The sequence below is a fragment of the Meles meles genome, chromosome 21, assembly GCF_922984935.1.
Source record: "Meles meles chromosome 21, mMelMel3.1 paternal haplotype, whole genome shotgun sequence".
Taxonomy (NCBI): Eukaryota; Metazoa; Chordata; class Mammalia; order Carnivora; family Mustelidae; genus Meles; species Meles meles.
The window spans coordinates 34,015,761-34,039,570 of record NC_060086.1 but is presented as its reverse complement, the minus strand read 5'-3'; the positions used below and the strand labels follow the sequence as shown (position 1 = coordinate 34,039,570).

Genomic DNA, 23,810 nt, shown 5'->3' with positions numbered 1-23,810 from the left:
GGGAAAATGAGCAGGGGTTTCTTCTAAAATGCTTCCTGAAGAATGAGACTAGAGAGAGAGAGAGAAAGGCCACATCGAAGGAATGATGGGCCCAACTTTTGTCTCAAAGAGATGGCTCTGAATGCTGTCCCGGGAACAGACCGGTGGCAAGAGTGGATGCAGAAGGCTGCTGTGACTGTCCAGGTGAGAGATGCAGGTGGCGGGGGGTCACGGTGGTGGGGGCTGGGAAGGGAACAGATGGACAAAACGAAGGTGAGCTCTGGAGGTTGAAAGGAGGCGGCTGTGGGAAGAAGGGGAGGAGGAGAGGTCTGGGTTGACTCCTGGGCTTCTGGCTGAACAGGAGTTGGGGGAAGACAGGAAAAGGAGCAGACTGGGAAGAAGACGCAGAGTTCTGTCCTATTCCAGTATGTTCCGGTGGCAAGGCCAAAGGGCCAGGTGCTTTCTCTGCTGCTCTCCCTTCTTGGCCCTCCTACCCGAGTGTCACCCAAGCGTCTAGGTGCCTTCATGTAAGTGAAACCGCCATCATCACCATGGCTGCATCTTTTTTTTTTTTGTAATTTTTTAATTATGCTATGTTAGTCGCCCTGCAGTACATCATTAGTTTCTGAGGTAGTGTTCCATGATTCACTGTTTGCAAATAACAGCCAGTGCTCCATAAAATCCGTGCCCTCCTTGATACCCATCACCGGGCTCACCCATCTCCCTACGCTTCTCCCCGCTAAAACCCTCAGTTTGTTTCTTGGAGTCCACAGTCTCCTATGGTTCGTCTCCCCCTCCGATTTCCCCTGCTTCAGTTTTCCCTTCTTTCTCCTCATGTCCTCTGTGCTATTCTTTATGTTCCACAAATAAGTGAAACCATATGAAAATTGACTATCTCTGCTTGACTTATTTCACTTAGCCTAATCTCCTCCAGTCCCGTCCATGTTGAGGCAAAAGTTGAGTATTTGTCCTTCCTGATGGCTGAGTAATAGTCCATTGTATTTACCCCAAAGATACAGACGTAGTGAAAAGAAAGGACACATGCACCCCAATGTTCATGAGCAGCAATGGCCACAATAGCCAAACTGTGCAAGAAGCCGAGATGCCCTTCAACAGATGAATGGATGAAGATACATACGGTCCATGTATACAATGGAGTATTACTCAGCCAGCAGGAAGGATGAAAACCCACCATTTGCATCGACACAGATGGAACTGGAGATGATGCCGAGTGAAATAAGTCAAACCACGGCTGCACCTTAGACAACTTGAGCCAACACTCTGCCTTCATTTTACAAATGAGGAAGGACCTCCAGCATTAGCGTGACTAGGTTTTTTTTTTTCCTTTTTCTTTTTTAAACAAGGGTACATGGGGACTTTGGCATTCTTTCACTCAACAAATATTTTCTGACTGTTTTGCTACATATCAGACCTGGTCCTGAGAGAGGCTGAGAGTGGTTCTCGGGCTCCCAGAGGCTCCAGTTGCCAGGGCCCCGTGCTATCGCCTGTAACTAATTGGGAGGCTTGGCAAAGTGAAAAATCCTATGCTTCACAAATATAAAAAGCTGCCAGTTAGTCCTCTCTGTGAAAGAGACATTCTCTTAACAAACCTCCAGATCCACCAACGCTCTCCATGCCCTCTGCAAAGGCATGGACTGTCACCCGAGGTCCCTCAAGGGTTCCGTTCTGCACATCCATCAGAAGTTGTCCCCAAACCTGTTCATGCAAGCGCTTATTTTTAAATCAATCAATTAAACATGTAAACCAGGGAAATATGGATTGTAAAAAGGGCTGCTTCTGATAAAACTAAGACAGACACTTCGGGAACACTCAATAAAAGGCAACCTCGTGAAAATAAAGTACTATTGAATTAGGTGTTGTGGAGACAAGCGTAAAAGATTAGAGGGAAAAGCAAGTATAAACCTAAAATTCTTTACCCGGGAGTGCTTTCCAAGTGATTTTTAACTCACTACTCCATTGGAAAAAACCCAAACTGGAAAGGATTCATTATGGGTGTTGTTTATGCAAGAAAGGCTCCATGGCAGGCCCATCTGTAAACCCAATACTCCAAGACAAGTCCTTGGCCCGACCTCAAAAGAATGGTAAATGAATGTACATTTATCGTTTACATTAAAAGGAAATGTTAAAAGAATGTGTAATTTTTTTTAATTCCCTTCTTTGGCTAATTTTTTTCTAGTCATTGACCAACTACTAGGTTTCTACTGTAGTATAAAAAAAGAATGTTTTTTCTAATAATTAGACCCTTACCCCATACCATATATAAAAATTAATTCAATATGGACCTATACCTAAATGTTATGAGCTTAAACTAGAATACTCTTCGAAGAAATGCAGAAGTCAATCTTCACAATTTGTGGCTAGGCAAAGGTTTCTTAGGACATTAAAAGTGTAAGTGATAAAAGAAAAACGTGGTAATCTGGACTTCATCAAAATTAAAAATTCTGGGGGCGCCTGGGTGGCTCAGTGGTTTGGGCCACTGCCTTCGGCTCAGGTCATGATCTCAGGGTCCTGGAATCGAGTCCCGCATCGGGCTCTCTGCTCGGCGGGAAGCCTGCTGCCCTCTCACTCTCTCTGCTTGCCTCTCTGCCTACTTGTGATCTCTCTCTGTCAAATAAATGGATAGAATCTTTAAAAAAAAAAAAAATTAAAAATTCTGGTGCTGCACAGGATATTATCAAGCAAAGGAAAGAAGAATCCACAGAACGGGAAAAAATATTTGCAAACCATGAATTTGATAAGGGATCTGTGTCCAGTATACATAAAGAACTCTAACAACTCAATAAAAACACGACCCAATTAGAAACGGGGAAAGGACCTGAAAAGATATTTCTTCAAAGACATACAAAGGGCCAGTGGGCACATGAAAAGATGTTCAACTTCATTAGCCTTTAAGAAAATGCAAATCAAGGGGCGCCTGGGTGGCTCAGTGGGTTAAAGCCTCTGCCTTCAGCTCGGGTCATGATCCCAGGGTCCTGGGGTCGAGCCCCACATTGGGCTCTCTGCTCAGCAGGGAGCCTGCTTCCTCCTCTCTCTCCCTGCCTGCCTCTCTGACTAGTTGCAATCTCTGTCTATCAAGTAAATAAATAAAATCTTAAAAAAAAAAAAAAAAAGAAAATGCAAATCAAGACCACAATGAGATACCAATTCACACGCATATGGTTGGCTATAATCAAAAAGACAGATGATAAGTGGTAAGTGTTGGCGGGGACAGAGAGAAACGTGGACCCACGTACCCGAGTGGTGGTAAAATGGTGCAGCTGCTTTGGAAAACAGTTTGGAAGTTCCTCAAAATGTCAAATGTAGTTACTTATACCACCCAGCAACTCCAACGTCAGGTGTCGACCCAAGAGAAATGATACGTATGTCCACGCAAAGATCTGCATTTGTTTGTCCATAACAGCTTTATTCTTAACAGCCAGTGTCCAAGTTGGGGAACGTCTGCCAAAGTCCAAAAGTGCATCAATGGGTGAATGGATGAACAAGATGTGGTTTCCTGTACCACGGAATACCGTTCAATAAAAAGGAACAGAGTGCGATTACCTGCTACAACAGGAGAGACTCTTGAAAAGATGATGCTCCGGGGAAAGAAGCCAGGCACAAAAGACCACAGATTACGGGATTCCATTTATATGAAATGTCCAGGAAAGGCAAAGCCATGGAGGTGAACTAGTAGTTGCTTGTGTAGGGAGTGGAGACAGAACAGACTGCAAATGGGCACAAGGTTTCTTTTTGGGGGGGGGGAGACAGAAAGGTTCTAAAATCCAGACACTGTACAACTCTGCAAATTGATGAAAAATCACTGAACTGTGAACTTAAAATGAGTGAAGTTATAAAATAGAGAAAGGCAAAAAAAAAAAAGGCACTCAAAAATAAAAATTGTCTCTTAAATGTTAGGACAGGAACGTTTTACATGCTAATTTTGACCGATGATGATGGTGATATTGAGGTGGGGTAAGTAATCAAAATTCTTGTTTTGGTCACAGAAGCCCTTCTCAAATCAGAGATGATTGGTTTGGCCTAAATATACGGCATAATTAGAAGCATTTATTTCATTTTCATTTTCTTCACTGGTCTGTTGGAATTTCTCAAACTATAGTATTTTCAACCCCGTTCAGACCTGGATCCACATTTCCAGGTCTACTATGTCTAGAAGAGTTCTTAGGTGAAACCTGGGAGAGATAGGGCAAGTTTTTGTTTTTTTTGTTTTTGTTTTTTTTTTTGGAGACTCCAGTTATTTCCTACCACGTGAGAGGGTTTCCAGAGGAGACTGAGAAATATTCAGGTTTGGCAAAATCTCTGAAACAGCTTCAGAGATTTAAAACGTCCAGGGAAATCATCTTTTTAAGAAAACCACTGAAGAGCCCTATTCCTCAAGGGGGAAAATATTCTGGTAGTAAAATGAAACTGGAAAAAAGGATTTTTAGTTTTTAAAACTAGGATCCAAAAACAAATTTAAAAAAGGTTACTTTTTGATGCCTATTTTACCTTGATATTTCTCCTTTTTTAGAGTTTCTTCAAAACAGATGTTGCCAACTTTTTAGAAAAACAATTATTTGCTGGGAGAAAGTAGTCTTGATTAGGGTATGTGTCAAGGAAATATAATTATCAATTTGCCTAATTAAAATGAATATCTGAACATGCCTGAGGAATGTGAACCCTCTCAAACGAGACAAGTACAACTCACTCTGTACCAACATCTGCTGACGGATCCTCACGGCCAGTGTGAACAGGATACTGAAGAGGTACAACGCAGTCCTGCCACTGCCATCTGTCACCGGGGGGAAATGGTCTTCGGGTGTTCATAGCACCCACTGGATGTCTGCGTGCCCCCCGAATTCTTACGTTGAAACCTAGACCCCAATGTGATGATATGTGGTGCTGGTGAAGCCAGGAGGGCTTCGTGATGAGAATTAATGCCTTGTGAAAGAGACCCCAGAGTGCTCCCTCCCCGCTCCCCCCGTGGGAGGGCAGAGCAAGAAGATGGTCATCTGTGAACCAGGCAGCTCTGCACCCCACACGCCTTCCGCCGGGGCCTTGATCTTGGACGTCCGGCCTCCAGAACTGTGAGAAGAGTCTGCTGTCTAGAACCCACCGGGGGTGTGGTGCTCAAGACAGCACTCTTCCCTTCACTTGCCAGGCTTCGCTCGAGGAACAAACTTTCGCTACTTCAGGAGGGGGCTTCGAGGAGCCAGTGTATGAGGGTTATCATGGCTGTGATTTGGGGCAATGCTGCTCGAATTAACCAAAGCCGACAGGCAGTGTGTATTTTAGTGAGAGACCAGGAAGGGCCAGTGACTTCCCTTTCTCTCCCCGCTCGGCCTCTAGAGCCACCCTCCCAGCTCCAGCGGGTTCACCTTCCCACCGGGCCAGGCCTGGCAGTGGCCCCTCTACAAGCAGCAGTCAAAGCTGCCAGCGATGCCCACAGGAGACGCACCCTCGAAGAAAAGCAGGTGAGGGCAATGGAGGCACCTTGGCAGTGGACTAGGGCTTCAGCACCCTGGGACATGAGCCCACCGGACTGGGTGTTCTAAGCCCGACCCGCCAAGGCAGGGCCTCTAAAATTTTGCCCTGCGCTAAATGGCCCACACCACGCGTTCCTGCTGGGGACGCTCAGCCCAGAAAGGAGACATGGTGTGGGCCCCACTGCTAAGGGAAGTCCAAGGTCACCTTCCCTCTTCCTAGCTCAGCAGGGTAAGCCTCCAGCCCTTTTATCTTCCCAGTCTCTCTCCCCACCTCCCCGTTCTTGTCCAGGAGAGTGACTCTCCTATTCTCTGGACCCCCTGGCAGACCTGCGGCAACTCCAGGGGGTTAAGAAATTTTGACTTCTTTGACCCCCCCCCCCCCCCCCGTATCCCTCCCCATAATCTCCATCAGAAGCCCTCCCACAACCACCCGCACCTCCGGCGACCATGAATAAACACACCCAAAGTGAACAACGCGGGGCATAGTAATGTTGCTTCAAGACAGGTTCTCGGGCTCTAGCTGGCAATCGGACTGCACCCCAAATTCCTCCGATGTAGAGATGCTTCGGCTGTCACTGCCGCCCTTAGAACATTCTTTCCAAAATGGAAATCTGATCTGGGTCCTGGTTTCCTCACTCGTGCACCTTAAAACTCTTCCATACTCTTAGGCAGAGACAAACGCCTCAATGACTCCCCCCCACCAACCCCCCATCCTCCCCTTTCCCAACCCGCCCAGCTGCAGACTTTGACACCTGTTCCACCTGTTCCACCCACCCACCGTCCACATCACATCTTTCCTCCCTTCAGGGCCTCGTGACCTCACACTCATCCTCACCATCAGATAACACACCCCTTCCCTGGGGAAGCTACTCTGCATATCCAGCAACAGAAGGTATACAGGAGAATACCGCCCAGGAGAACTACAGCTACTTACATCCATACAGATAAATATCAAAAACCTCATGTTGGGGGGGGGGTCGTATTAAAATATTTAGAAAATGGGCATTACTGCAGACTGTATTTTCCAAAATCTGCCACAGCTATATTTCTGGGCTCCCACAGGCTCTTCCAGAGCCGAGCCACTCCCCACCAAGAGAGAGAGAGAAAAGAAGGTTTTAGGACAGAGACCTTGAGGAGGAACCTGCTTCTTACATTAGGCTAGCCACGGAAAAAGACGACCCGGGAAGCGACCGAACTTTAACTAGGGTTGGAAGGTCGAGAAAGGGCAGGGCCCTATCAGCCCTGGAAAAAGAAAGGCCTTGGAGAAAAACAGTGCGGCGGGAAAACAGGGCAAAGGGCAGGATGGCAGGCATGAAGCAGGAAAGGTGAGCAGGAGCCAGCTCGTGCAGGGCATCTGGGTGATGTCCCCGGGGGGCTCACAAAACTGATGAGTGCCTGGGAGGGAATCTTTACTCCAAGCAGCAGCAAAAAGCCAGGCAGGACCCAGAAACCAGGAACGTGCCTCCCTCTTGACTTAGGGCTGGGCGGCTAACCTTCATTTAGCCCATGCCGGGCCCAGGGTTAGAAAAATCCTTTTAAGCTGTTCACGCTTCCCCCGGAGGAAAACAAAACAAAACAAAAAAAACCCCACAACACTTTCACCACGAGGCGGACTAAAGCCAGACCCCAAGCACTGAACTCTGACCCGGGGCCTGGCTGCCCTCCCGCCCCGCTGTCCCGATGGGCACAGGGCACGTTCCGGGGGATGACCCCTCCTGCTGGAAGTAAGCGGCCCTGGGGAGTAGAACACACATCCTGGGGAACCATCGCCATAAAAATAGCCGCATCTCACACGCAGCGAGCGCCGACGAGCGCCGCACACAAGATCACGGTTTGTGTCCCCCGTGGGCAGGTGGGGAAACTGAGGCCGAGCCCTGCCGAGTCACGTGCCCAAGGCAGGGCTGAAAGCAATTCTAACTGAGCAGCCCAGGCTCCTCGGAAGCACGCTTTGCTGCCTGACTCCTCTCTCAGGCAAGTTAAGGCACGGCCAGCGAGGCCCCCACCGCCGACTCTCAACAGCGCCCCTCGAAACCCTAAGCGCGGGCGGTGAGGCCGCTATTGCGGTCCCCAGGTCCCCCCCCCCCCCCCGGGTGCAGCCCCCGAAGCGGTCCGGCTGGAGGCGCGCGCGCCCCCAGACCGACGGTTCCCCCTGCGGAAGGTTCCGCAGCCTTGAAGTCATCCCCTCCCCGAGCGACAGGCCGGCAGTACCTGAGAGAAACGCGTCTAGGGTCCTGCCCCTGGCTCGGCGGAAAACACCCCCCGCCTCCGCAGCGGACATGGCGAACGAGTTTCTGCCTCCCGTGGGACGGAGCGGCAGGACGCCACACAGCCCAACCGCCGGGCCTGTCCTGCCCCCCTCGGGGCGGCGCCCTCTGCTCAGGGCGGGGCGGCCGGGCGGGCGCGTGGGGCTCGGCCGCTCGGGGCGCCGCTGGTGCTGCCTGAGCGGGGCGGAAGCGTGAGCGGCCCCTCTGGGATCGATTGGGGCGCCTGGCCAGTGGAGGCGCCTAGACTGGGGCCCACGTGCATCCGCAGGGTGGGTGCTCTGGGGCTCAGGCTCGGGGCCCCTTTCTTTCCCTTCAAGTGGCCTTATGAGATCCCACAGGTAAAAATACAGGACACCTCGTTAGGTTGGAATTTTTGATGAACGATTCTGATGAATGATTGTTCAGTATAAGTATAGCCCATGCAATCTTTGGGAGATACTTAACACTCAAATTTTTGCCTTGTTATCTGAAATTCCAGTGTAACAGGGCTCCTGTATGTCATCCGACAACCCTCGCTTGAGGTCAGAAGAACTGGGCCCTGCCTCAGGACAGTCCTCCAAGCCACCAACCATGATCTAGGACAACTGATGACGCGGCATTGCATCATCATCCTGTTAGTGTCGTCATCGCTCGCGAGGGATCTTAGCTCACCTAATCTGCACACCAGCGCCAGGAGACGGTGCTGTCATTGGCCGCATTTGTCAGAAGGGGAGACTGACCACGCTCAGGGACGTGGAGCCGTTTGCACAAGGCGACGGCCCAGGGGTGACGTTTCCGCTGACCCAAAATGGGATCTGTCCAGGAAAAAAAAAAAAATTAAAAAATTTTTAAAAAGCCAATGTGCCACGCTGCTTTAGGCCAGTGTTTGTCAAAGTTGTTAAAAACCCAAATTCCAGGAGGAGTTGTACCTATTGAATCCAAATCTCCGGGAGAACGGTCTGCTTTTAACTCCTTAAGGAGTTCTTTTGATCTGCCAAGTTTGGGAAATTCTCAACTAGCTGCCTACATCCAGGAGACTCTGCCTCCAATCTTGGACAAGAGTTCTAATAACGAATGGTCAGTCCTCAATCAGTATTAGGCATTATTATCATCATCACTATTAATCACCATATCCCTATTCCCTGCATATGATCTGGCCCACGGGAGGATTCTCAGGAAACATTCAAGAGGGATAGACTAAGAATTAAAAGTGCCAGTGGAGGCCTCAAGACCCTGCAAGACACCCTCCCCCCACCTCTCACCCAGTAACTGTCCTCTTTTGATTCCTTAAACATGCAAATCAAGTTCCCTTTTTGCACAAGTGGTTCTTTCCGCTTAGGACGCTTGTGTCCATTTAAACATCAAAGCCTCTGCTTAATCACATTTCCAAGGAGAAGCTTTACTCCCCCACACTTGGACACACTCTTTCTAGCTAAACCAGGTATCCTTGTTCTTTTTATAACACTCTGTTCTTGTCTCTTATAGGTAGCCCTTTGCACAATTGGTGCTATCACCACACATGGTCATTATTTACAGGGGTACTTATTTGTGTCAGGTGTCATTATTTCCTGATGTCTTTCCCAACTGTTAAGGTCCATGGAGGTGGCTACCTTGACTGTCTTGCTCACCAGGCAGTGTGCTTACGGCATAGACACCCCTATGGCTGCTGCATGAATAAATGGATTATGACTATCTTTGACAATAGAACCCGGATTTGAACCTGGGCAGTGGTTGGGCATAGCTCTATTGGTAATGATGATGAGTAACTTCAGAACTACATAGGAATCACTGAATGTTAATAATGGCAGGAACCAGACCTGTCCACCACTGGCTCCTAGTAGCCTCTTAGCCTCATTGCCTGTCCCATCTTCCCCTATCACTGTACAGATTGGTGGTTCCATTCTCCTCTGACCGTGCTCTTCCAGCTCTTTTGTGCAGCTGTCTGCCTGGCAGCATGAGAAGAGCATATTCTTAGACAGTAGGACATGCTCTGCTGGACCTGTTCAGTCCATTTCCCTTCTGTGCAAACCTTGAGCAAGTCACGTAATCTTTCTGAGCGTTAACATCTTCATTTAAAATGAGATAATCGTAGCACCAACCTCATTTGCTTTTGTGAGAAGTCAGTGAAGCTCTGGGGCAGTTTCTGGAACATACGAGATGCCTGGTACATTTTTTTCTGAGTTGATATTGTTATTATTATTGTCAGACTATCCCTTCAACTCATTCTTTTCTAGTCAAAATTCTCTTTTTTCAAGACTGGGTGTTCTGTCAGTCAGGTGTCATGTACTACTAAATAACCCAAAATCAGTTCAAATCGGCTCAATCAAAAAAGGAATCCACTGGTGTATATAAATTAAAAACCCTATCAGCTTCAGGTAAGGTTTGATCAAGGATCAACAAGGATCAACAACATAGGATGTTATAAAAATCCAACTTTCTCCATTTATCCTCTCCGCCTTGTGTAATTTTGGCTTTACCTTCAGTCTCCATATAGAGGACTCCCTTCCACCACTTGAAAGCTCCAGGCTCCCCCTTCGCAGGAGCAAAATGGCTACAATCATTCTAGAACACACCCTCATGAGATACCACTAGAGAGGAGAAGGGGGAAAAAGTCTCTTGTTCTCAAAAACTCCCCAGCAAACATCCATTTGCATCAGTACAATGCCAGTTTGAATATGGGCTCCTTCTTAAAGCAAGGTCAGAAGATAAATGGCATGTTTAGACTGGCTGAAGCTAGAGGGACCACCCCTGGAGAAGAAGCGCTATCCATATCACTCGAACCACCTATCTGGGGATGAAGCGCATAGTTCTCTTAAAATGAGATCTGGATGCCCCAGTTGTCCTGAGACAGGGGGAATGGCTAATTTTTTAAAAAAGAGCCAACAGAGAATGCACTGTATTCCCCATGCACAGGTGAGGAATGGGAGTGAGAGGAGGGAGAGCATATCAGCCAGTGACTACCATGCCTCCTCCCCACCCTTTAAAAGCAGCCCTTTTCCTTCATCCTACCCCTTGTAACAGCTAATCCAAATGTGTTGTTACTTAGAGACCCAGGTATATAATGAAGATTATCAGTTGCTGTACTAGGCTCTATTGTGGCCTCACTCCATGAAGCAAGTAGAACAATTTGTCTTAACACTCAAAGGCCCTGTGCGGCGGAGCATTTATCGTTCTTCCATCTACTTTTTAGAGATCTTCCATGGCCTCCTCACTGTCAGGCTGTGCGCGTTCACTTCTCCTTGTTTCTAGAATGTGTCTGTGGCAAGTCTTCACTCTACCTCCTTCTCTTGTTTCTTGTTTGCCCGGTTTGGGAAACCAGATGACAAAGGTTGTTAGGGTTAAGAACCAGGTTGGTTTATGGATTTAAGCCAGTAGGCTTGGCCTAAGGGCTCAATGCCTCATTTGGGGGAAAGTGCCTGGGCTTGATGTAGTCATTCCTGGTTGGACTGTGTGATGCAAACTTTGATGTCCGAATGGCTGGCCCCCCCGGTGTCAAGATATTTGGTCAAACATTATTCTGCATGTTTCTGTGAGAGTGTTCTTTAGATTGGTGGACTTTGAAGAGAGCCCATGGGCCTCTGCAATGTGCGTGGGCCTCATCAAATCAGTTGAAGATCTGAATAGAACAAAAGAGTGATTCCTCAAGCATGAGGGTATTCAGCCAGCAGATGGCCTTTGGGTTTCAACCGCAGCACTGGCTCTTCCTAGTTCTCCAGCCTGGCTGGCTCACCTTCCCGATTTTGGACTTGCCAGCTCCCATAAATGTGTGAGCCAATGCCTTAAAATAAATCTCTTTCTCTACATCTACACGTTTTTGCTTCTGTTCCTCTGGAGAACCCTGACTCACACAGATTGTCAGAGGTCTTTTTGGGAAGTGTTAAAGTCCCAGAGTGAGGCTTTAATTCAGGCTGGTATCATCATTCTGGAAGGATGGAGAGTATCCTAGTGCAGCACATTTGAGATACGTGGAAATGTGAGACACAATATAATGACTCAGCAACGTGAGCACCAGGTACCCCTCACCTTTACCCACTCCTGACCTGCACTTCTTCAGGCGGGACTCAGGAGTGATAGACTAAGAAATGGGGTCAAGGTGCAGGGCAATCCATGAAGATGTCAATTTTACACACCTCATCATTTTTTTTAAAACTGAGAATAAATAGCTTGGACCTGGTCGACATACCACGTGTCCCCAAAGTCAGTGTGTTGTTGTTGTTTTTAATTTATTGACCTCACTGATATTGTCACAGGCTTGGTATTAACAGAACTTGCACAATTTCTCCCTTTTCAAGGTACTAGAGAATTTCGGAAATGTGGCAATGTGTACCTGTGTTCTCCAGCATAAAAATTAAATCATGTCCTTGAGTCCTTTTAGACATCATTGCAACTCTCTTGGGTGAGCCGCACAGCTCGTAGATCATGTTTTCGTTGTCAGAAAGAAAATGTAACTGTTATCTATGTTACCATGTATACCGATCATTGATGAGTGCCTGCCAGGTCTTTACACAGAATCTCTGCCGTTATCCCTCAAACAAAATAAAGTTTCACCTCATTTTAAAAATGAGACAATGGAACCTCAAGGAAGCCAAGAACGTGCCCAGAGTCATCTCACCGTTTACCAAAACACCAAAGCCTACACCCCTCTCTTCACCCTCTTCCTGCCAATCATGGTCAATTTCCATGTCTGTTTGGTGCCGATCCTCCTTGCTGCCTACCATTTGGCCTGACGAGTCTCTTCAGCCTTTGAGAAGGTGTCCCTATTGGATGTAATCCTTTACCCTGTTCAGTCATGTAACCTGAATGTAAGCTCATTCTACTTAGCGGCTTTGTGACCTTGGGCAAGTCACTTAACCTCTCTGAGCCACATACGTGTTCCTCACCTATCCAGTATACATGTAATCATGTTCACCTGCAGAGTTGTTGGCAGGAATCAGGGACATTGCATATTTAAAGTATGTCTCACAGTACATAATAATTGCTCAATAAACAGTTTGTACTTATTATGGTCATTACTCTCTCAGATACACTCCTGAAGATTTCCCAGCATGGCAGGATCCTTGGGGGTGCTTCTTGGACACAGAGGTGGGACTTCCTGACATGTAGAACCCAGAATGAGGAATTTGAATGCAAATGCCATCCCCAGGGAAATCTCATGCTGGCAAAGTTCCTCTCACGTACCCTATTTTTTCAAACCGAGCTGGCCATTATGGTAGCCAGCCGCTAGCCACACGCAACTACGTCCATTAATCAAAATTAAATAACATTTCCATGACAGTTCTGCAGGTACACGAGGCACATGTCAAATGCTCAGTAGTCATATGCGAGCAGGACACGCTGTTCAATCTGAATTTCTGATAAAGTATGTCCCAGCATCCTTTTTTTTTTTTAAAGATTTTATTTATTTATTTGACAGAGAGAGATCACAAATAGGTAGAGAAGCAGGCAGAGAGAGAGGAGGAAGCAGGCTCCCTGCGGAGCAGAGAGCCCGATGCTGGGCTCGATCCCAGGACCCTGAGATCATGACCTGAGCTGAAGGCAGAGGCTTTAACCCACTGAGCCACCCAGGTGCCCCTGTCCCAGCATCCTTACAAGAAAAAAGTCCTGTGTTGTCTCTCGGGATTCACATTGAACTGGGCGTCATATCTGGCTAGGGCTAGGAGAGCATAGGAGTGTTTCCATCATTGTAGAAATTTCTAACCAACAGCACTGCTTCAGAACCCTCAGGAGGAACTCTAAGCCAATGAACCCTACCCCATTCCCTGTGTTTTTCTGCGCACCTGCCACGATGGGCATGCAGGACATGAACAGCCAGAAGTGTCCCAAACTACTATAATAAAGTTCTTGGCCTTTGAAACAGCTAATACTAATTACTCCAGGGTTTTTTTTACCCGAACACTTGAATTTAATTTCCTCATTTAAGCTTTTGTTCCTCCATTTTCTTTTCATTTTTTTTTTTTTTTAATCTCCCCTACATTGCTTCACATCCCTTGTAAATAATCTTCTGGCCTGATTGTAGGGGCTTACTCTTCCTTTCCAATCTTCATTTTATTCAACTGTATCATGAACTCAGCCTCCTGAACCACTTAAATATTTCACAATTACTCAGTGCCATGAAAGATCCTTTTTTTCCCTTTCTCAACAAGAATTAGCATTCTCCCGGTCGTCTGAATGGTTCAGTGGGTTAAGCACCTGCCTTTGGCTCACGTTATGGTCCAAGGTCCTGGGATAGAGTCTTGCATTGGTCTCCCTGCCCTGCGAGGAGTCTCCTTCTCCCTCTGCCCCTCCTCCCACTCATTATCTAAATCCTCTCTTTCTCTCAAATAAATAAATAAAATCTTAAAAAAAAAAAAAAGAATTAGTGCTCTTCTGAAAGCTCCAAACCTTGCAACTCAATGATATAGTGTGCATACAATCTGATCTCCTTGCATTATTGGCGGATGTCATCAAAACAATGTGACTGCTGGTTGACCCATTAGCAAGACCAGGGCACTTGGAGGCTTCTCACTTGCTTCCTGTCCTTGGAATGCGGGTTCAGCTTGCCTTTCCTGCTCTCAGAGGCTGCTCCAAGAGCACAGCCTTGAGATAGTGATGCAGTGTTAACAACACCTGCACTGGGGGCGCCTGGGTGGCTCAATTGGTTAAAGCATATGCCTTTGACTCAGGTCATGATCCCAGGGTCCTGGGATTGAGCCCTGCTTCGGGCTCTCTGCTCAGCAGCGAGCCTGCTTCCTCCTCTCTCTCTGTCTACTTGTGATCTCTCTCTGTCAAATAAATAAATAAAATCTTTAATATAAAATAAAATTATACTTAGTCTTTAAAAAAAAAAAAAAGAACACCTGCACTGTATACGTGACCCCATTTAGGGCTTGTCTATAAACCTTCAAGATTTGGCAAGTGGGTGCAGGGACCCATTCATCTTGCCATCCAAAACAAGCCTTTTTTTGTTTTTTTAATTTGACAGACAGAGATCACAAGTAAGCAGAGAAGCAGGCAAAGAGAGAGGAGGAAGCAGGCTCCCTGCTGAGCAGAGAGCCCGATGTGGGACTTAGTCCCAGGACCCTGAGATCACGACCTGAGCTGAAGGCAGAGGCTTTATTTAACCCACTGAGCCACCCAGGCACCCCCAAAACAAGCCCTGAACATAAGTTCCCTCTGCTGATGAAAATTTCCACATACCAACCTGGACTGGCCTGCCTTATTTTCCTGTCTCTCTCTCCCTGCCCTTTGAGAACAGCGGCCAGTTTCAGATTACACCCAGGAAGCTCGCAAGAGGACTGGGAACCAACACAGAGCTGTTAACTCCCCCAAGCGCGCATGTATCTTCAGTGGGATAAACCAAGTATCCAGAACAGGACCGAACACACAGGAAGCCTTCAACCGATACGTGTTGAATTGAATCAAACTTGCTTCTCAATTAAACTTACGAACGTTGACAGTCCTGAAGGCAGATTTCAAATTCTGTTATTGATCCACGTGTCTTCGTACTGGGATGGCTGGCAGGGAGTGATGACGACAACAACACAGTACTACCTCCTTCAACCTCTGCCTCTCCCCCAGCTGCTTTTCTTTAATTTATAATGTGTCCATGCAATGTCCCTGCAAGGTGGTTCCTGGCCCTGTCCGGATAACATTTCTGCCACTGGAGGCTCAGGACCAAATGGAAAGTCGTCGGAAAACGCTGTCGACACCTGTCCCTTCCTCTGCTCTCATTTTGTTTTTCCGCCTTTATCCTGCCGGGCACCGTTGGAGTGAATGGAATCCTGTGTGTGCTAATGTCTGTCGTAACAATGCTCTGTTTCCCACTGACTCTACAGGAGTCTGAATCTGACGGGCGTCACACACACACACACACACATTCCCAGACTTGCCCTGGAGTGTCTGATTGGGTAAGTCTTGGTTGAAGCCTGAGAATTGGTCTTACAAGTGTCCCGGGGGAAGCCTGGGTGGCTCAGTCGGTTAAGTGTCCAACTCTTGATTTTTCGCTCCGATCATGATCTTGGGGCCCTGGGATCAAGCCCCATGTTGGGTTCTGCGTGCCATGGGGAATCAGCCTGTCCTTCTGACACCCCCCACCCCGCCGCCGAGCTCATGCTCACACTCACTCTCTCTCAAATAAAGAGTCAGATGTTCAACCAACCGAGTCACCCAGATGCCCCTCCATTTCTGTTGTTTTAAGCTACCCAGTTTGTAGTAATTTGTTATGGCAGCCCTAGAAAACAAATACAGATTTGCAGTACTGCCATTTGTCAATGAGAAGACAGAAGAAGCAGGAAAGACACGGAGAAGTTAGACATGGGCCCGGTCACCATCATCGATCCCAGGGGCTGTAGGAAAGCACCATGTACAGATTCAGGGCTTGCACCCTGGAGGAGACAGACGTGGTTAGCATCTCAGCTCCATCACTGACTTGCCATCTGACCTCAGGCAAGTCCCCTAGGATCCATGGAGCCACAGTGTCCTCATTTTGAAAATGGGGAACTTCATAGAGTTTGGGGGAGTATTAAATGAGACACTGCAGGAAAAACACCCCAACTGTTATGGGACTGGCTCTCCAAGAAATGGTATCCGTCATGACTGTCCATATTGTCAGTATTCATCGTGGTTGAAGCTGGCCAGGATGCTTCTAAGAGGAGAAGGAATCAGAATTTAATTCTGATTTTGTGCTAAAGCTTATGGCTTCACCCTTTAAGGTGGCTTTATTGGCTTTGGGCAACAAAACCAAAGGGAGGTGAGGGAGGAGGGTCTTGGGCTCCCCCTAGAGGTGAGTGTGGGTTACAAACCATGGGAGGAGAGGAAGGGAAGGAAGGGGGATACATCTTCGAAAAGGGCAGATTGGGGAAAGACTGGTCAGGTAGAAGCAAATTGGGGAAGACCTTGAACACGAAGCAGACGAGTTGCTTTAAGACTGATGGGCAGACTATGGTTTTGGTTGGAGGGAACTGGATGTGAAGAGAGCACTATAAATTGGAAATGGCTAGGCAGAAAGTTCTGGCAGTCAGAATGGAAAAGGAAAAAAAATGTAGGACAGAGATGCTGTGAAAGAAAGAACCCAGTGACAGGTGGAACACAGGGACTCTAAGGCAGAAATCAAAGGTTTGGGTTTCTAGCCCGAGCAAATAGGAAAAAAAGTGATTCCACTTTCAAAAGCAGGTTAGTTGGAGGCGAGAGCCAATTTTGCAGGCAGTGGGGAGATAATGAATTAGTTTTTGAACAAGTGGAAATCGAGGGAATTTTTTCCTCCTATGATGACTCTTTTTGGCTGCTGTTCTATTCACACGTTTTGTCTGTTCTCTGGATAGTCCAGTGTTATGGAAGACGGAGATGATAAGCTGCAAGATTTAAGGCCCCTCTTTAATTTCCCAGGAAAAGTCCAACTACCTAATAGAGCTATCGTCTTTAAAAAATGGCAAAGCAATGAAGAGAAGATGAGTTTCTATAATGCTATCCTTCCTAGACATCCCTATAGCAAACAGTTTTAGATATACAGATATTAAGGGGCACCTGGGTGGCTCAGTGGGCTAAAGCCTCTGCCTTCAGCTCAGGTCATGGGCTCTCTGCTCAGCAGGGAGCCTGCTTCCTCCTCTCTCTCTGCCTGCCTCTCTGTCTACTTGTGATCTCTGTCTGTCAAATAAATAAATAAAATCTTTAAAAATATATACAGATATTAATACTGATGTAGATATAGCTCGACTTTATAAGGCTTATGGGAATGGTGTGTATTAGGGATTTATGGCAGCCGGGGGGGGTATCCAAGAAATATCTTCTTTGTTGGCTATGTAAGTGTATTTTATTGGATACACAAGGAGATCAATTGATCTCTTCTCACTGATCAAAGCAAATCTGGAAGACATGGCTGATGTAGGTAACCAAGTGGACTTTCTAATGCTTTCTGCCTCTGAATGAGATGTACTTGCTCATCCCGTCATTGCTCAGCTCGACAACGATCAGTATCTCCCTGCAGAACCGGCTCCCCCAAACTTGCCTGGCTTAGTGGGGAGCAGATGACAGGAGGCCAGTTCTGGAAGCAGGCTGACCCAGGAAGACGAAGTGTCCAGTGTGTATGCCCAGTTCATCCTTGACAAGTGACCAATCAGAGGAGTCCTCCCTCCTCCCCATGCCTCTTATAAGGGGTTGGGTGGAGAAGAGTCCGGAAGTCCCTCCACCGGAAAACATGGTGGATGGGGGAGCGAGGGCACAAAATGTTAGAATTCATATGTTTGTTTCTGAGCCTTTTTCACCACCCTCAGAGCTCCACGAAAATACTCAGGGGTGGTCACGGGGGGATCTGCTGTTTTGTAAGCTGCTTTCTTCACTCACTATGCTGACGCCACTCATACACAGAGAGTGTGTGTTTGTGTGTGTGTAAAACTCCATTGTTCCACAATTCCATTTGGGTTCTATTCTGGGGTGGTTCCCTTCTCTCCTTCTCAATAGAACTATGGGAAATTGCTGTTTTCATTCATCAAAATGGTTAAATATCGTCAATTTTTTATGTTTCAACCTAATATTTATCGGCAATGCTGCAACGATATTGGTACACTTCTCCGATAATTTCTTCAGAATAAATCTAGTCTAATGGAGCCATTAGACTAAAGAGTACACACATGTGAAACGTTGGTGGGGTTTCTCAGAGTGCCTTCTGTACGAGACTCCCCAGCTCCCCGACAATTGCCAGACAAAACCACGGGTAGATCATTTCACTCATATTAAGTATGTATGCACTCATCTTTGTTAGATTTTTCTGTGGAGCTTTTGTTTCCGGTTTTCTTCCTTTGGGGTCTTCTTTCCTCTGGCAAACAGATACCCAACTGCCTCCCCCACCGCTCACTGCCCAAGATCCAGGAGGAAGAAATCTGAACGATGCTTTCTTCCATGTCAACTGTAACAGAATTTCTTGACGTGTGATTTCTATGAAAAAAAATCGACTTAGCTATTTTAATCTCCTGTACATTGCATTAATTAATTTCCAAGATTGGTGTGCATGTTGAATATAAAAATGTGGTCAATAGGGGCACCTGGGTGGCTCAGTTGGTTGAGCGTCTGACTCTGAATGTCAGCCCAGGTCAGGATCTCAGGGTCATGAGATCGAGACCCCTCTTGGGCTCTGTGCTCAGCATGGAGTCCCTTGAGATACTCTCTCTCTCCCTCTCTTTCTGCTCCTCCCCCAACTCAGACTCTGTCTCTCTCTAAATAAATAAATAAATAAATAAATAAAATCTTAAAAAAAATAAAATGTCAATAAAATAAAAGGAAATTTTTTAAAGTAAGCTCACAAGGTACCAGTTATAATATTAAACATTTAGCTTATGGAATCTTCACAGCCAACCTGAAAATAGATATTGGCATCCCCAATTTACAGTTAAGGGTCTTGGGCTCAGAAAGGTTTAGTAGCAAACCAAGACGATACAGCCCCATATTAGTTATCTATGGCTACATAACAAATTACCCCATGCTTAGCAGCTTAAAAAAACAACTATATACTATTTAACATTGGCTGAGGGGCAGAAGTCTGAGCACAGCTTGGCTAGGAACTCTGCACGTGGGCTGTCACAGACTGCCACCAGGTGCCAGCAGGACTGGGGTTTCATTTCAAGACTCGACTGGGGAAGGTCTGCTGCCAAGCTCTTACATGGTTGTTTGTTGGTCTGAGGACCTCAGTTCCCTGCTGGGGCTGCCCTCAGTCCTTTGGCACATGTCCTTTCCAACACAGCAGCTCACAATATCAAAGCCAGTGAAGGAGAGAATCTTCTAGTGAGACAGAACTCATAGTTCATTGCCTCATCAGAGAAGTGGCATCCTGTCACTCTGGCAATATTCTGTTGGTTGGAAGCAAGTCACCAGACCAGTCCATACCCAGAGGAAGAGAGTTACACAGGGACATGAATTCCAGGTGGTAAGATTCTCTGGAGGACATTACCGACCCGGCCTGTCAAAGCAAGTAAATAGCAGAACTAGGATCTGAAGTCGGTCTTTTCAGACTCTGAAGGTCCCCATAGTTAACCACTATGTTCACTGCCTTCCCAGACAAATTAACCCGGTTACACCTCAGAAAGATTAATCTGGTTATTCTAACATGGACTCTAGTGTGTTTTTTTTCTTAATGTATTATCTTTTTTTAAATTTAATCTCCCAAGTTGGAAACAGAAAGATCCAGGGAGGATAAATGAGCTCGTTCCATGGATTTTAGTTCGGGGTAACTTGAGAAAGACTAATGACCACAAGACTTCCAGTGTGAAATCCTGACCCCTAGATATTAGACTTGGCCTTCTCATGTGATTTTTAGAACATCCAACCAATTTACATAAGGATAAAATAAAATAGGGCAGACAAGTAGATTCAAAGCAGATAGAGCACAGGTTCCTTGGGAGAAATCACTTACATTACTTCTCCAATCCTTTCTCCCCTTCCATTTGGTGTCTTGAATCTGTAATTAAATTCAGAACTGAAATGACTAGGTTTAATAAACATCCTCAGACATAACCATACATCTGTGTGTAATTTGGTTTGGGGGAGAACAGGAGAACTGGTTCAGGGGGCATCTATGTGGGCAGAGAATATATTCATTTATCGAAATGTTCCTAGCAACAGAGTTTGTTTTCTTTTTCGCCCCCAAATTCTCAAACTAGAAATAGGCAAGTGATAAGAAATTTAGAAAATTATAGAATTATTTTTATTTCTTTAGAGTGGAATTGTGTTATAAGGATATCTCGTTGCATTTGCTAACATGAAGTCAAAATCTGTTTGTTTTTTTTTTTGAAATTTTAATGCCAAACTTGGGTTAATGTGTTTTTTTTTTTTTTTTTCTAAACCTAAGTTATACAACAGCAGGTAAATGCTATTATATTAGATTGCTTCGGGACTGCTTTGGCATTTCCAATGCCTTTCCCTTGCGTGATGATTTTTCTTTAGCTGTTTTCATATTATTCAACCCTGCACACATTTAGACCTTTGCCAGCTCAATCCCTCTGGGAAGTAACAACAATAATAATGTTTATTAAAAAATTATATCCATCAAGCCATGCTCTGCATTTTCCACACATTGCTTCATTCTCTCTCTGTAATAATCCTAAAAAGTAGGCACTTACCCTAATTTTACAGATGAGGAAATTGAGGTTTGCCACTCAGAGAACTTCAGCGAAATGCCCGAGGCCATAGAGTTAGGAATTGGTGGAGCAGGATTTGAGACCCCGCTCTTTAGGACTATGCTATACAGCTACCCCAAGGTTTGGGCATATACGATGTATGAATGCATGCATGCATGAATGAATGAATGAAAGAATGGACGATCAGTGAGCTTAATTACAACAAGCCTTGCTTTTATTTTATTTATTTATTTATTATTTGAGAGAGAGAGACACGGCGAGAGAGGGAACACAAGCGGGGGCAGGGGGCGGGGAGGGAGAAGCAGGCTTCCTGCTGAGCAAGGAGCCTGATGCGGGGCTCGATCCCATGACCCTGGGTCCAGGACCTGAGCCAAAGGCAGATGCTTAACGACTGAGCCACCCAGATGCCCCAGCAAGCCTTACTTTTATTTTTTTTTTCATTTTATTTATTTTTTCAGCGTAACAGTATTCATTCTTTTTGCACAACACCCAGTGCTCCATGCAAAACGTGCCCTCCCCATTACCCACCACCTGTTCCCCCAACCTCCCACCCCTGACCCTTCAAAACCCTCAGGTTGTTTTTCAGAGTCCATAGTAAGCCTTACTTTTAAAATCATATTTTCTCAGGGTGCCTGGGAGGCTCAGTTGTTTAAGCATCCCACTTTTGGTTTTGGCTCAGGTCATGATCTCAGGGTCGTGAGATGGAGCCCCTGTTGGGGCTCCACGCTCAGCGAGAGGGGGCAGAATCTGCTTAAGATTCTCTCCGTCTTCTTCTGCCCCTCCCCCATTGTCTCTCTCTCAAATAAATAAATAAATCCTAAAAAACTTTTTAAAATCATATTTTGTCCATTCCCCCACCCCTCCCCCTTGGCAACACGTGTCCTAGAACAGAAGCTCCCGCAGAAGGTCAAGAGTGTACACTGTGATGTCAAACGGTGCTTCATTCTAGTTTGAATTTGCAGCTTCTTAGCTCAGTGAACTGGACCAAGTTGTACAAACTTGCCGAGCCTAGTCTGCTCCTATGACAGACAGGAATCCTACAAGCATCCACTTCTTCCCATCAATATCTGGATCTACAAGGATGGAGAGATCTCCCTCAGCTTCTGATGGGGTGACATCTGGATAAGCCCATCATAAGCTGAATATATCATTTCACGAAGTCGAAAATGCATTCCCTGAGCAGCAGAGCTTAGCCTCGTCCCCACCTTACGCGTGCTTAGAACGCATGCATTAGCCTACCGTTGGGCAAAATCGTCTAGCGCAAAGCCCATTTCACACGCAAGTGTTAAATATCATGTCATTTATTGAATATAGCACCAAAAGTGAGAAACAGAAATGTTGCGGTCAACAGACGGAAGGGTCATCAGCTCATTGGCTGTTTACCCTCCTGATCGCGTGACTGACCGGGGACTGAGGATCATGAGAGAGGATCCTATAACGTGTCCCTACCCCGGGCAAAGATCCAAATTCAAAACTCTGAGTACAGTTTGCACTGAACGCATCTCACTTTCACACCATTGCAAAGTCAAAAAATAGTTACGCCTCACCGTGCTAAGTCGGGGACTATGTGTTCGAGTAAAGAGCTTCATGCCGTGCGTGACAAGGGTTAATATTTACTCGTGGGCAGTTACTACCCCATGGAGTTGTGGGGAATCTGGATTTAAACCCTGGTTCTGGCACTTAACTTGCTTGTCATCTAGAAGCACACACTTAACCTCTCTAAGATGGCCATCGTAACGTCTCCTTTGTCGTTGGGGATTTTTTAAAGGATTGGACGGCACTGGTTCGCAAAGGTCATCAAGCAGACAGGTGGCCACGTCTAGAGATGACTTTGGTTGTCATGACTGAGGGGGGATACAACCAGGATCCAGTGGGTAGAAACTAGGGATGCTACCGAACGCCCTAACTGAACAGAGGACAGCCCCCCCAGAACAAAGAACCATCTGGACTCCAATATCAATAGTTCCAAGGCTGATACCTCCCACTGTGTAGGTGTAGGGCCGATAGCAAGTGCCCAAGGCATGTTCACTAGTTCAATTTCCTATCTCTTGAGCTCCCACTTTAATCAGAGCATTGTTTCTGGGAGCCTTGTCGGTTTTAAAATTCTCTGATTCAACATATGTGAAGTAGCTACGCCCACATAAATGAGACAAGTAGGACACAGACACTGTTTCTGAGTGTTCTGGGGAAGACCAGCCGAAAACAATGATCTGAGTTGGCAACACGGGAAATTCACTTGTTTGTTATTCGAAGTTGTGCAGAAATCTTACTTTAGAACAGAAATGGAAAGCAGTCCTTATAAAAACTCATTTTTCTCGCCATTTCGTATTAAAAGAACAGCCCCGGAGAGAAACGATGTGCACTATAATCCCATGCCTATTTGCAAGATCTAGCACAAAGGTTTTCTGGGACAGGCAATGTCCACTTATTACTAATTTTTTTTTCTCTGCAGAGTTATAGTAATGAGCATATTTGTTCATTTATGTTTTAGAAGTTAAAGTTGACGTATCAGGTCATCCTTTCCCTGGAGATCGGCCGTTTGTAAGTGTATGCTCTTTTCTTTTTATAATAGCAACGTTTAATCATCGTGGCGAACTTACAGAGTCTAAGGAAGTATTATAGAAAAGAAGAAAACGGGCATAATCTCATCACCCAAATATACCCAAATGAAGTACTACTATTTTTGCGTAAACTTTCCTAGCATTTCCTTCCTCTAAGCGTCTCTTTCGACAATTGAAATGAAACCACATAAAGAAGTCTTCTATTACCTTCCCCAGTTCACATCACACCATAAAAATTTCTTCACGTTATAAAAACACATCCTCAACATTTCTAAGGCTGCCGCCTATTTCCTCATATTAATGTATACTATAAAAATTTATCACCCACTTGTAAAAATATTTCACGATAAAGCAAATTAGTCGCAGAATGTCAAAAAATACAGTATACCAAATGAAAATTAAAAGTTAACCCCTCGATCGTCCTCAAATTCTCTTGCTTCA

At 46.0% G+C, this 23,810-nt stretch overlaps 1 protein-coding gene across 6 annotated transcripts in view; it reads right to left on the bottom strand.

The window, feature by feature from the left end:
- CPPED1 (calcineurin like phosphoesterase domain containing 1) overlaps positions 1-7,841 on the bottom strand; it is a 98,571-nt gene extending 90,730 nt beyond the window's left edge. For 2 of the 6 annotated variants that reach the window (XM_045993517.1, XM_045993521.1), the window contains exon 1: positions 7,671-7,822. In XM_045993517.1, the coding sequence (XP_045849473.1) occupies positions 7,671-7,740 (70 nt within the window). In that variant the 5' untranslated portion in view covers positions 7,741-7,822. Of the gene's footprint in view, positions 1-7,670 lie in introns of all 6 variants that reach the window. The other 4 variants (XM_045993519.1, XM_045993522.1, XM_045993516.1 and 1 more) reach the window with 4 other exon arrangements.
- Positions 7,842-23,810: the final 15,969 nt, after the last annotated feature.